This window comes from Phodopus roborovskii, unplaced genomic scaffold, assembly GCF_943737965.1.
Source record: "Phodopus roborovskii unplaced genomic scaffold, PHOROB, whole genome shotgun sequence".
NCBI lineage: Eukaryota > Metazoa > Chordata > Mammalia > Rodentia > Cricetidae > Phodopus > Phodopus roborovskii.
The window spans coordinates 4,414,688-4,428,088 of NW_026126407.1; the positions used below are offsets into that span (position 1 = coordinate 4,414,688).

A 13,401-nucleotide genomic window follows, 5' to 3' on the forward strand; every position below is an offset into this window, starting at 1 on the left:
ATCTGTTCACCAGCAAGGAGCCCTGGAGCCCCCAGGACCCAGCCAGGGTCCCTGCAGATGCTCTTGCACCTGTCCCCATGTGCTTTCCCTTGTTTGCAGATAACGGACAGGCTATATCTGCTTCTTCGGATCTCAGAACGCAGAAGACCGGGGAGCATCACCGCTTCAGCCAGGGGCTGAGCCTGTGCATTTGTTACTCAGCCAGCATCGGGGGCATCGCCACCCTGACAGGCACCACCCCCAACCTGGTGCTCCAAGGCCAGGTCAACTCGTGAGTGCCAGAGGTGGGGTGGGGGGCATGATGGAAAGGACTTGCAGTCTTCTTGAGGGGGAAATGGGACCAGGCAGTTTCAGGAGCAATGTCACATAACAGCCCATGTCCCCTTCTTCAGGATCTTCCCCCAAAATGGCAATGTGGTGAACTTTGCCTCCTGGTTTGGTTTCGCTTTCCCCACCATGATCATCTTGCTGCTGTTGGCTTGGATATGGCTACAGGTCCTCTTCCTGGGTTTCAAGTAAGTGGGCAATAGGTAAGAGAAGCCCAGCTTCCTGCCTGTATCCCTGGTAGCCAAACAAGGTGGGGGACCATGCCAGGAGAAGCCCTCTCCCTCTCTGAATGCTTGGCCTCCCATGGGAGGGAATGGGCAAGCTAAGTCTGGAGGAATGGTGAATTCTGGGATTGAAAATCGTGTGTGTGTGTGTGTGTGTGTGTGTGTGTGTGTGTGTGTGTGTGTTCATATTCATGGACAGGTGTATGTGCACATGTTAGGATGAGTGTGTACAAAGAGCAGAATTTGGCATTAGCTGTCTTCCTCAGTCATTGTCCTCCTTAATTTTTTGAGACAGGGTCTCCCAACAAACCTAGAACTCATCCAGTTACAATGGCTATCCAATGAGCCCCAGGGGTCCTTTGGTTTCTGCATCACCAGTGCCTTTTTATATGTGAGTGCTGGGGCCTGAACTCAGGTCTTGACACTTTACACGGCAAACATCTTACTGACTTAACCATCTCTGCAGCCTTGAAAACCACATCTCCTGATGCTCCACCCCCACCAGTCAGGCATCTTCCCATAAAACCCTGTGGCCCTGAGATGAGCACTTGGGGATTCCACATGGAGGACAGTCAGTTAGAGAAGTATTGGAAGTGATCCTTCTGTTTGCTTGTCCACATACTGGACCCTGGGACTCCTAGACCTTGGGCAATGTCCCTATCCTTGCCATTCTCCATCTGATGGGGATGATACAGGGAGTGAGCCTTCCGGAGAGTTCCTGGACATGAAAGCTCAGTGGATTCTTGCAAGATTGGTAGCCAGCCAGGTATAGAAGTGGGGGGGGGGGGGAAGCATCCAGGCAGGAGAGGCACGAAGCACAGAGGCCACAGAGACCTGGGTGTGTCTGGAAACACTGCTTCTCAGAGGCTGAAGTGCAAGAGGCTGTGAGGGAATAATCACAGAGGACTTTGTGAGTCACATGAGCTGGGACCTTGTCCTTGAGGCCAAGATGAGGAGTAACTTTCATCCTCCATGCAACCCTGAGTTACTCCTCATTCCAGTGTAGAGACCTGTGTTAGGTACAGGCGTGATGGTACATACTTGTCAACTCAATACCTAGGGAACTGAGGCAGGAGGATCGTGAGTTCAAGGCCAGCCTGGGTCACATAAAGCCCTGTCTTAAAAAACTAAACTGAAGTAAAATAGTCAGAGAACCTGCTAAGGCTCAGCTGAACTCAAGTCTGAAACCAATTAGTGATGTCAACTGGCCACACAGACCAGAGTGGTGATCTGAATATTACTTGGGTGTGAGCCATTATTCATCCATCCTTCCCAGGCAGAGGGGAAGGCACAGCAAGTTGGTAGGCTGTACTTTGAACAAATCTCTTGGGCAGGTGCAAGGAGGTTGGGAGCTGATGGGAGGCAAGGGAGTAGTTGATGAAGTCAGCACAGTGTTGGGTACTGTGAGGAGCCAGAGATGTGTGAAACATGGTCTTTGCCCCGAGAAACTCACAGACCAGCAGGTGATAAGATTTACCCAAGTGTAAAGCTAAATGCCAGTGCAAGTTAAAGAAACAGCACAAGGACGTGAGCCTTCTGGATGGCTGCCAAGGATACCCAGGGAAGGGAGCAGTTCCTGGGACATTGATGGAAAGGGGAGCTCAGAACCAAGACCCGAAGGACACTCAGAGTCTGGGCAGAAAGGGCTCAGCACGGGGACTCTTCAGAGGAAGGGTGACAATGGGGAAGAGGGGGAAAATGAAGCTTTCTTGTTGAAGAAAAGCCACAATCCCAAGTCAGGTGTGGTTGCACACACCTTTATAACCCCATCATGCAGGAGGCTGAGGCAGGAAGATCAAGAGATGGAGACAAGCTTGGGCTAAAAACAAAACAAAGGGTCAGAAATGTAAGACAGTAGAAAAGTTTACCTAGCATGTATAAAACCTGGGTTTGGTCCCCGGTCCCACACAACATGAACATAATAATGTATGCCTGGAATCCAATGTCAGTCTGGGCTATATGAGACCCTGTCTGGGTACGGTGGAGTGGGGGGAAATGCCATGATGCCCCTCTGGGTCTTAGACTCTTCTCTAGAGCCAGGACCTGAGGGTTTTGCCCTGTGCCTGGTACAGACCCTTCACACACTGCCCCTGCCTCTGCCTGCAGCTTCCGGAAGAACTTTGGCTTTGGGGAAGGAGCGGAAGAGAGAAAGGAGGCAGCCTTCCAGGTCATCAAGACCCAACACAAGCTGCTGGGCCCCATGAGTTTTGCAGAGAAGGTTGTCACTGCCCTCTTTATTGTTCTGGTGGTGCTCTGGTTCACCAGAGAGCCAGGCTTCTTCCCAGGCTGGGGTGACACGTTTTTCGCCAACAAAGATGGGCAAAGGTGAGGCCTGCCAGGGGGCAGGAGGGGAGACTGCTCAGGACTCTGCACTGGAAAACAAGGAAAAGAAGGTGGGGGGAAGGGGGCTGAGCAAGGGACAGATGTCTCTCTTGGGGCCTCTCACCAGGCACGTTGATGGTAGGGACGGACCTTTCTCTGTCCTCTACTCAACCTTCCCTTCTCCCCCTCCCATAGCATGGCATCAGATGGGACAGTGGCCATTTTCATCAGCCTGATTATGTTCATCATACCCTCCAAGATTCCAGGACTAACTCAAAACCCAAGTAAGCACCCGGCCTGGGGCTGGGAAGGGTCTCTGTAGGCCCCTTCTACCACATCCGGCAGGAGCTAGCAAAGGAAGGGTTGGGGTGACCTGCCAAGGGCACAGGGACGTATGGACAGAGTTGGGATACTACAGGGATCGAGATTGAGGGACTCCCCTCTACCTAGTTTACTAGGAACCCACTTGATAGGAACCCACTCAGGAAAGCCTCAAGTGGAGGGGAGGGAAGGCTCATTGACTTTTGGTGACCACCCTTGTCTGCTTGGGGAGTAGAAAAACCAGGGAAGCTGAAGGCTCCTCCTGCCATCCTCACCTGGAAGACAGTGAACGATAAGATGCCCTGGAATATCGTGATCTTGCTGGGTGGGGGCTTTGCCCTGGCCAAAGGCAGTGAGGTGAGAGCCTGTCTGAGGGAAACCCTGGGATAGTCCCACGCCAGCCTTAGTTCACCAGCTGGGTTCTTAAAGCCCAAAGAAGAATAGGCCTCCTGCACACCAGCTGCGTATTCAAGCCATAAGCCTGAGCACTCACAATGATAGCATTGGCTCAATGCAGTACCAGATGCAGCCTCCAGGGGGCGCCAGATAACAGTCTTCCAGGAACTTGAGTGTTTTTTAAGATCTGGAACTCCCCATACGGCAAATCTGGGCCTCTGGGTCCTAGCTGACCTGAGCTAAGGGTTGATGTAGGAGATTCCTGGGTCTATGATTAGTATATCCACAGACTGCAAGACACTTTGCTTGATGTGTAGGAGACAGCCTGGCATGACAGTGGGCAGGACAGATACCCTGGGAATTGCCCATTTTCCCAATAGCCTCTTCCCAGCCTCTTCAAGCCCAACCACCACCAAAAGCAAGGTCCCTTCAGCCCTAACACGTAGCAGAGAGAGGTCTCAAGTGATCCAGGAGCTTCAAGAGAGTCAGGAAAGCAAGGTGATCACACCCACTAACTGCCAGGTTTCCCGCTAGAACCTCCCCTCCCCGCAAGGGAGCTCCCTTGGTCCTAGCTGGGCACTGCCTTCCTTCAGAATTGCCCGACTTGAAGGCTGTGGAGGTGCGGGCATGGCCAGGACCTGGGGACCCCAGGCTGTCCTGTCTCATATGTACCGCCTCCTTCTGCTATCAGAAGTCTGGTCTATCTGAGTGGCTGGGAGACAAGCTGACCCCGCTGCAGCACATACCGCCATCAGCCACAGCAATCATCCTCTGCCTACTCATCGCCATCTTCACCGAGTGCACCAGTAACGTGGCCACCACTACGCTCTTCCTGCCCATCCTGGCCTCCATGGTGAGAAGACACTGCGGCTTCCTCCAGGCAGCCTTCCTGCCTGCTTTCTACCCCCCACTAGTCAGAGAGGCTGATCTAAACCTGCCTGCCCTCCTCCCCCAAGCTTCCCCCTTCTCCAGATGTTTAGCTCTTCAGTCCCAAGGCCTCTGGCCCCTGAGTCACCTGCCCCAAGTGACATCACTCTTTGAGTATCCCAGTGGAGCTGGCTGGAGGCCTCACCCACCTCCCCACCCAATCCCTGTTCTGGTCACTCCAGAAGTGATGGAGGTAAAATTGCTCCCTGGAGCGTCCCCAGCCCCTTCCTCCTCAGGTGTGTTCCCACAGCCTTTGATGACACCTCCCGAGCCCCTTTGAGATCAGTTTTATGGGCCCCTCCCCTCACTACACCCCACAGGGCAGGGCAGCACATTCATCTCCTCCAAGAGGTCAAGGGGCCCTCTCCAGGTCACCCAGAGCACTCTGCCCAGGAATTGGGTTCCTGATGGGGGAGGGGTGGCGTAGCCCTCCACAGTGAAGAAAGGAGGAACTGGGGCCTGGCCTCCCCACTGAGCCCGGACCAGGATGAGCCTTGCCCTCTGTCACCCTCCAGGCACAGGCCATCTGCCTTCACCCGCTCTATGTCATGCTCCCCTGCACCCTGGCTGCCTCCTTGGCTTTCATGCTGCCTGTGGCCACTCCACCCAATGCCATCGTCTTCTCCTTTGGAGGCCTCAAAGTGTCCGATATGGTGAGTGGAAAGCAGGTCGGAATGCCTCGGTCCCTGCCTTGACCTGTAAAGGCAGGAGACATTTGGAAGTTGGGGGTGGGGCAGTATCCCCACTTAGTGAAATGGCCTAAGAGAAAACAAGACTGAGAGCCCCAGAATGAATCCCCCCCCGCACCCCCCTCCCCGCACTGTCCGTGTTAAGGTGGGCAGTCAAATAAGTGACAAAGACATTGCCTAACACTGCATTTTAGAATGAAGGCAGGACTTCCCAAGGAGGGCTTTGCTGGTGGGAGGGGTCTTGAGCACCCTTGACAGCTGAAGAGTGTGCCTCTGATGCATATTGGCTTGCCTCACCCTAGGCCCGTGCCGGATTCCTGCTCAATATCATCGGGGTGCTGGCTATCACACTGTCCATCAACAGCTGGAGTATCCCCATCTTCAACCTGGACACATTCCCTTCCTGGGCCCACTCCAACATAAGCCAATGCGTTCTCGGCCCCTCCAATTCCACGTCCAATTCCACCGTACCAGGCCTCTAGACTAAGAAACAAACCTAGCTCTGCTGGGGAAAGCCCACCGGTGCCACTCCTCAGAGCCAGGAGAGGGCGCCCCAAGCGCCAAGCCCTGGGCCAGTGTTGGAAAGTCGGCCAGGCGCATGTGCAATCGTGTATTCCTGTGTCTGCAAACAGAGGACGATGCTCGTGTTTCCATATGCTGTGCGGGGACGCGCATGTGTGGTATGGCCTAAGGGCGCCTTGGTGGTTTTATGCATGGTGACAGCGCCCGCCTTCTGTCTCCCAGCTAGGCCTCCAGACCTCTTTGCACTGTATTTATTGAAACTCTGGGCTGGAGGCGCCTGGGAGCGGGAACTCCAAGGTTCATTAAAAGCTTTTTCAGTAGAGTTCTGGTAATTTTTCCGGCGTTCAGGGCCTGGAAGCAGAGGTCGCGCAACCCTGCTAGGCCGTTTGGAGTGGGCGCAGCCACCCAGCAAAGCTGCAGTGACTTCACCAGCGGCTAATTGGGAGCTGCCAGTCTCTGCGTGCCTTTGGGAAAACCGGCCTCTCCGTTCCCAGAGCACTCCCTGGACATTTACATAAAACCCTCTGCCCCTGCCAATTCCTCACCGACCCTTCCTCCAGCTGGAAAAACCGGTCCCACTAGACCAGAGGAGACAGGCTGACCCATGCCGGGTGCTCAGAAAGATGGACCCTCATCCAAAATGGCAGCCCACAGGAAGATAGATAAGACACATAGGAAACAGGCTCAAACCTGCTGTGGCCTCCAGAGTCCAGAGCCAGACAGTATATAGCGATCTGCCTCCTTACCCTTCCCACTCCACATTCTCATAGACCCCGGATACCAGTATCTGGCAAGGTGGGGATGGCTTATACCACATCACCATCCATTCTAGCATCAACATCTCTCCTAGGCTGGAAGTCCATCTCTGTGTCTGTCTTAGGTCTCTCAATGTTGTGGATGGTGCCACGTAAGCCTAGGATTCATTTGGGGGAGTTTCCTAAGTCTACCCAATTCCCTTCTGCAGCAAAGGGAGAAAAAAAAAGGTATTTACAATTAGCCTTGTGTTCAAACAAAAAGGGGTTACCAGCTGTGAAGACAGAAAAGACTTCATCCTATTCACCATCTTTACAGAACTGGGGACCCTTAGGGACAGCAGCCAGGAAAGAAACATGACTGTCTGTGGAGGACATGGATACTGACAGAACATTGGGGTGGGAAGAGAGCCCTGCCTCCACACTGTCCCCTGAAAGCCGGCATTCCTCACACATGAAGTACAACCATAAACCATGTGAGCATCCCCCCCAAGGCCTCAAGGGACAGTCCCCAGGAATGCAGTGGGCTCCCAGGAGGGCATCAAGAAGGATCATCTCTGTTACTATGGATACCCAAAACACAGTCCTGTCTGAGGAAGGCTTTAGAGGGCATAAGCAGCGGCCTGCTCATTTGTTTGTTCTTTTTGAGTGTTTGAGACATAGTTGCTGCATGTAGTCCAGGCTGGCCTGGAACTCATGATATAGACTAAGCTGGCTTTCAGCTCATGGTAACCCTTCCTCAGCCTCTTAAGTGCCACCAAATTCAGCTGGTGGCCACTCAACTCTGTACCCTGTTAGCTCTGATCAGGGGGCAGGTGCAAGCTGAGATCACACTACCTGTCCTGGGGCAGGTGGGCTTACTGACTCTCTTTTTTAGGGCAGATGAACACCAGCCAGGTTAAGGCCAGAGTTGGTGGTCTACTGTCCGAGCTTCCCCCCAACTGCCTGGACACTCCCTCCTCAGCAAGCTGGGTTGAGGAGGGCAGGGCTGCAGGCAGCCAGCCCTTATGGGCCTAATCACCATCATTAGCTGGGTAATAAAGCACATGGACTGGTCTGGCCTTTGCAGGAAGGGCCTGTCAGCCTGGGTCAGGGCTATAACGACAGTCTAGGCACTCCAGGCTGCAGAAGGTAGATCAGGCCTAGTAGCTTAGGACCCTGTACCACCCTACTAGGCACACAATGCCCCATCTCTGCTGCCTGAATTCAGGGACAGGGAAGCAAGAGGTTTTGGGTGTCTCCTGGCAACTGGTATTCAAAAGCAGAAGACTCGAGTTCCCTAATCCTGCAGGAAATCAAGAAACTGGAATACTTCACCATGGCCTGCCAAATGGAGCTTTGTCTGTCCCTAGTTTCTTCATGCAGCCTTGTCTGGGGAATGTCACATAAAGCAATGAACGTACCAAGAGCACAGACTTCTTCCCAGCAGGACACACTATCCTCAAAGCCCTTTCCAAGTTGCCTTATGGGCCACACTTGGTGACCATGAGGTACTGTCTTGACCTCTCAGGCCTAACCTCACCTTAGTTTCAGCAAAGAGGCCAAGATTCCTGAGCCAACTTGAGATGTTTCCCCATTCCTGTGCCCTGGGACCCTGGGTGGGGGTGGTCCCTGTTTCCTACTCCTTTCCCACCTTCTAGCACCAGTCTATATGGGCAGCCATAGCAACCAAACTACGAAGGCTGCTGCTACCAAGCCTGTCAGCGACACCTTCAAGACAGAAAAAGAGCTTGTTAGGCAGATAGGAACAAGTCAAGTCACCCTCACCGACATGTTCATCTTCACCTGAAGCACTCTAGGGTTCAAGGTCAGCCTCCTCCAATTAGGTCCCCTGTGGGCCTCTGTTTCCCAGTCTCCCAGGGAGGGAGGGACTGGTAGAGGATGGAGAATGCCTGGTCCTCCAGCAGGGCAGCTGCCTAAAGGGGTACCCTGCAGCCTCCACCGCAGCTGGCTGGAAACAGGAGGTTAGGGAGAGCCAGCCGTACCCTGTAGCACAGATGTGTGGAAAGGAACAAGGGGAGGAGATGCAACACTGTCACAAGAGTTGGTGGCCCTTTAAGAGTGGGTGAGCCTGTGCCCAGAGCCACGGTAGAACTCACACATATTCCTGTGTACCGGCTCTCACAACCCCTCCACACACACACAGTCACAGAGACCCACAGTCAGACCCACGTACAGAGGCTCACACGGGGCCAGACACACCCAGACACACACACAGTAGCTCCATATCCCAACACAGCCATGAGCAAGCCTGAGAGAGAGGGTACCTGCGCTTTCTACAGCAGAAAGACTCACTGTTCTTAGAGACAGTCTTACCTCCTCTGATCCCAGTGGGGAGGGTTAGGACCTGAGCACATAGCCATCCTGCCTGGAGGACTCTGCCCCACTCCTCCCCCGCAGACCCTCCCCACCAAGCTTGGAAACTCCCTACGATTCCCAAAGGCCAGTCAACCAGAACAGGGCAGGCCTCTCTGGACAGCTCCCCTGAGGCTCTGGTCCAGTTGTTCCATTACCCAACCAAGGAGCCACCACCCCCAGCATGCCCACCCTGTGACCAGATCCCTGGCTCCCTCCAGCCAGCCTCTGCTATGAAACCTGGCCTTCAGCATTTCCTGCCAGGAGTGACTGGACTGCAGTCTGCTGGGGGCAGTGTGCTGGGGCCTGAACCCAGGGCCTCAAGTATGCTAAGTGCTTGCTTTATCTGGAGACCCACCCCAGGACCCTTCTGCAGACCTTCCTCTCAATCTTCCACCAATGCGGTGAGATGCAGAGTCTGAAGGTCAGGCTCAATTCACTTTGAAAAGCAGAGCTCAGCCTATAAAAGCAGAGATGGGCAAACGTGCCGGGTAAGGTGGACTATGCCTACAAATCCTGGCCTCTAACTCTCTATGCAGACCAGGTCATCCAGAGTAACACTGCATCTGAAATAGAAAGAGAGAGTAGGGGACCATAAATGAGGAAGAAGGCGCAGTTGGTAAATTGTCACACAAGTGTAAGACCAGAGTCCACATGAAAGCCAAGTGCAGCAGCTTGTCCCCTGAACCCCAGCACAAGTGGGTCTCTGGAGCTTCCCAGCTAGTCAGAGCAGCCAAATAAGCCCCAGATCAAGTAAGAACCTGTCTCAGAAAATAAGACAAGGAGAGTGAGGAAGACATCATACACTGACCTCTGGCCTCCATTCACTCACCCAAACCCATCCACACAAACACGATCATACACCCCGCCCAACCCAAACACACACACACACACACACACACACACACACACACACACACACAATTTGACACATGATGACCTATTCTGACGTACGGTGAGGATAGGCCTAGCCTGCTCTGTGTCACAGTTCCTCCTGCTTGGGTCTCCAAAGTCTTTCTCCCGACTGCAATGTGGAAGACACCACTCCAGGGTGGCAGGCAGGTGACAGTTCTAGCCCCTTGGCTTCCCAGGCCTGTTCAAACCCTACCTGTATCTACTGGAATCAGCATCAGCTCAGCTCTGTCTGCTGGAGGGTGGGAGGGCTTTCTGAGTCAACACTGCAGATGCTGGCATTGAGTGAATATTGGGAAAGGGCTACTGGGCCTGGAGGGGAAGCTGAGGGCCCGGCTTAAGAGAGGAACCAACAGCTTTGTTTTTTTGAGACAAGGTTTCTCTGTGTAGGCTTGGCCATTCTGAAACCCACTCAGTAGACCAGGCTGGCCACGGCCTGCCTCTGCCTCCAGAGTGCTAGGATTAAAGGCATGCAACACTACTACCTGATTTTTTTTTGTGTGTGTGTGTGTGGTTTTTCGAGATAGGGTTTCTCTGTGGTGTTGGAGCTTTTCCTAGAACTAGCTCTGTAAACCAGGCTGCCTTCGAACTCACAGAGATCCACCTGCCTCTGCTTCCAGAATGCTGGGATTAAAGGCGTGTGCCACCAATGCCTGGTTTGGAGGAATTCTTTATATATGTGAGTACAGATCCTTTGTCATATATATTACTTTTGTCTTCTGTTAATATCATATTTTAAAACAAATAAATTTTAAATTTTTATTTACTAAAATCTGTCAATATATTCCTGTATGGCTTCCTGATTCGATATCATGCTTCAATGTGTCTTCTCTATTTCATAATTTAATAAAATATTTTCTATATTTTTATATTGATTTGTATGGATCTCTTCTTTTTAGTCTATTATGGGTTTGGGGGATATGCAATTGGTTTGTGCATTTTGTTCAAGTCTCACTCTAGCTCAGGCTGACCTGGAATTCACTGTGTAATTCAGGCTGGCCTTGAACTCATGGCAAGCTTCTTGTCTCAGCCTCCCAAGTGCTAGGATTCCATATATGAGCCACCACCCCTGACTTCCATCACTGTGTTGGTTTGTTCTATTTTCTTGAGACAGGAGCTCATGTAACTACAAGCTCTTGCCTTTCCTGCCTCCACAGCCCATCACTGTTAACATACAGTGGGGAGGGGGACAACTTTCTTAACTATTTCAACTCTATTTACTCAACCTCATTTACTGTATGTTTTACATTTCCCCTGCTTTTGTGTTAGCTTTTTATCACATGCCCAGTTCTCAGGGATATTCTACTTTATCCTGGACTCTTTTCCATTAATTAATTCATTTATCTATTTTGATGCCAAAATCACATTTAGTTTTTTATATTTTGGGGTATATTTTTTGCATCATTTTTGTTTATGTATTTATTACTGTAGCGAGTGCGTGTGTGCCATGGCACAGATACACGGAACTCAGGAGACATCTAGATGGGTGATGGGAGATGTCATTCTGTAAATATGTTTCTCTTATTGGTTAATGTATAAAGCCCTGTTGGCCAATAGGAAAGGAAGGTAGGTGGGACTAGGAGACAAGGAGGGTTCAGGGAGAAGTAGGAGGAGATTCAACATGTAGGACCAAGAGAAAAATCTGGACCCTCTCTCTCTAGACAATGTGGAAATACTTAGATTAATAGAAATGGGTTAATATTTAAGACAGAGTTAGCCAATAAGAAAGGTTAGTAACAGGCCATCAGCTTTATATCTAATACAGCATCTCTGTGTGTTATTTGGGGCTGGCGCAGCTCTGGGACTAGGCCGGCGGGAAAACCTGCTCGGAACAAAATGACCCAACACAGGGCCGAGAACTTTCACTTAAAACTCGACAAAAGCTTAAAAGGCGGTTTTAGGAACAAAAGAACAGAGACAAGCAAGGCTTCTGGGTAGCATCATTTTTCTAGGTTGGGCTGTTTTGCTAGAGAGAAACAGAAATTTGCACGGCTCCTTTAAAAGGTTTCCTGATTCATCAGAAGTGGCAAAAAACTGCAAATCTTTTAAGAAGCTCTGCTAACAATTCAATGGTGTGTATAAACAGCTGGAGAGAGCAGCTGGGGCATTGATGGCACACACCTTTAATTCCAGTACTCGGGAAGCAGAGGCAAGCAGATCTCTGTAATTTCAAAGTAAACCTGGTTGTATGGAGTGAATTCCAGGACAGCCAAAGTTACACAGAGAAAAATAAAAGTAGAAGAAATAAAATAATTTTTAAAAAGCCACATGAAGATGGAAAGCACACAAAGAGTCTGGATACTGTATGCTATGATATTGCCTTTAAATTGCTTAATTACTAAGGAAGAAATAATTGCTACAATACACTTGATTATCAATAGTGCTAAATTATTCTAATTTATATATTTTTAAATGCTTTGGCTTCAAAATTTAAGTCTAAGGACATCTTACTGGGGTAAACAATTTCTAGTTTTGTTTCCACAAAAAATGAAAAGCTATGGATTCCTTCCAGACTAACATGATTTGATCAAGCCAGACCCCCTGAAGCAGTGTCCCAAGTGATCCAACATTCAAAACAGCTGAGACAGGGCACCCTTGCAGACCACTACAGCCAGGATTTCTGTGTCTTCTTAGGAACCCCATGACAGTGCCCCCTATCAGCAGGAAGCAGTTTGGAAAAAACAGCCCAAATTCCCAAATATTGTCTATGTTTATTTTCATTTATATGGTTATAAATGGTTAATGACCACAACCAATCTCTTTAAAGGTAAAAAGGGGATTATGGTATGGATATGAATACTTTCCTTTGAAGCAGATTTTCATATATTGATACAGTTTAAGGTCAATTTTGTGATATGTATATTTCTCCTCTTGTTTAGATATTGTGTTTATATAGCTCATTTAGAAATATAATATATAATTTAGCAAAGATTATAGATAGTTACCTATGATAGTCAAAACTTAGACTTAAGTTAGTTAGGTTTTCAAGATGTATTTAAGATGTATTTGAGATGGATAGGCATTCTTCAAACCTTTCAAAGACCTACAGAATATGGTATTTAAAATGGTTTAGGGTTTTACTTGACAGTGAGACATAACTGTTCCTGGCAACACCACCTACATCAGAAAGGAAGATGGACATTGAAGAAATGCATTATAAAGTTTGCTTTCAATATGACAAGCCATTTGGGCAAGATACTGTTCTTGTCTGTTTAACTTTATGCTGTATAAACTAGACATGCAGGACCCACAGAAAAGTGACTGCTGATTCAAGATGGACATTGCTACAGGGTTCCTGCTTCATGGAAGAGTCTGCCAGACAGACTACAGGACACAGAGAAAAGTGACTGACAAACTGCCAACACAGATGGACAGTTTAAAGTTTCCTACTCTGCTCCTCCTGGAAGGTACCACCCTCCCTGTGGAGTGGGGTGGGGGAATGGGATGGGAGGGTGGTTGGGGGGCATGGAAGGGAGGGAGAGAGGGAGAGAGGGAGGGAAGAAGGAAGGAGAGAGGGAGAGGGAACTGGGATCTATATGTAAAATAAGGAAAAAAAGTTACCTACTCTGCTGAGGAGTCTGCCAAGCACACTATGGCTGAAGATGGAACATTACAGAAGAACTTCGGGTGACTGATAGGTAGCTAGATGTCTCT

The 13,401-nt window shown here is 50.2% G+C and overlaps 1 protein-coding gene across 1 annotated transcript in view; it reads left to right on the forward strand.

The window, feature by feature from the left end:
- The window catches only part of Slc13a2 (solute carrier family 13 member 2), a 35,377-nt gene that overhangs the window by 17,256 nt on the left and 4,720 nt on the right, over nt 1-13,401 (forward strand). The window contains 8 exon segments of the mRNA XM_051181581.1: nt 100-271; nt 393-515; nt 2,658-2,876; nt 3,069-3,157; nt 3,430-3,551; nt 4,282-4,443; nt 5,033-5,170; nt 5,509-5,673. Coding sequence (XP_051037538.1) covers nt 100-271; nt 393-515; nt 2,658-2,876; nt 3,069-3,157; nt 3,430-3,551; nt 4,282-4,443; nt 5,033-5,170; nt 5,509-5,673 — 1,190 coding nt within the window.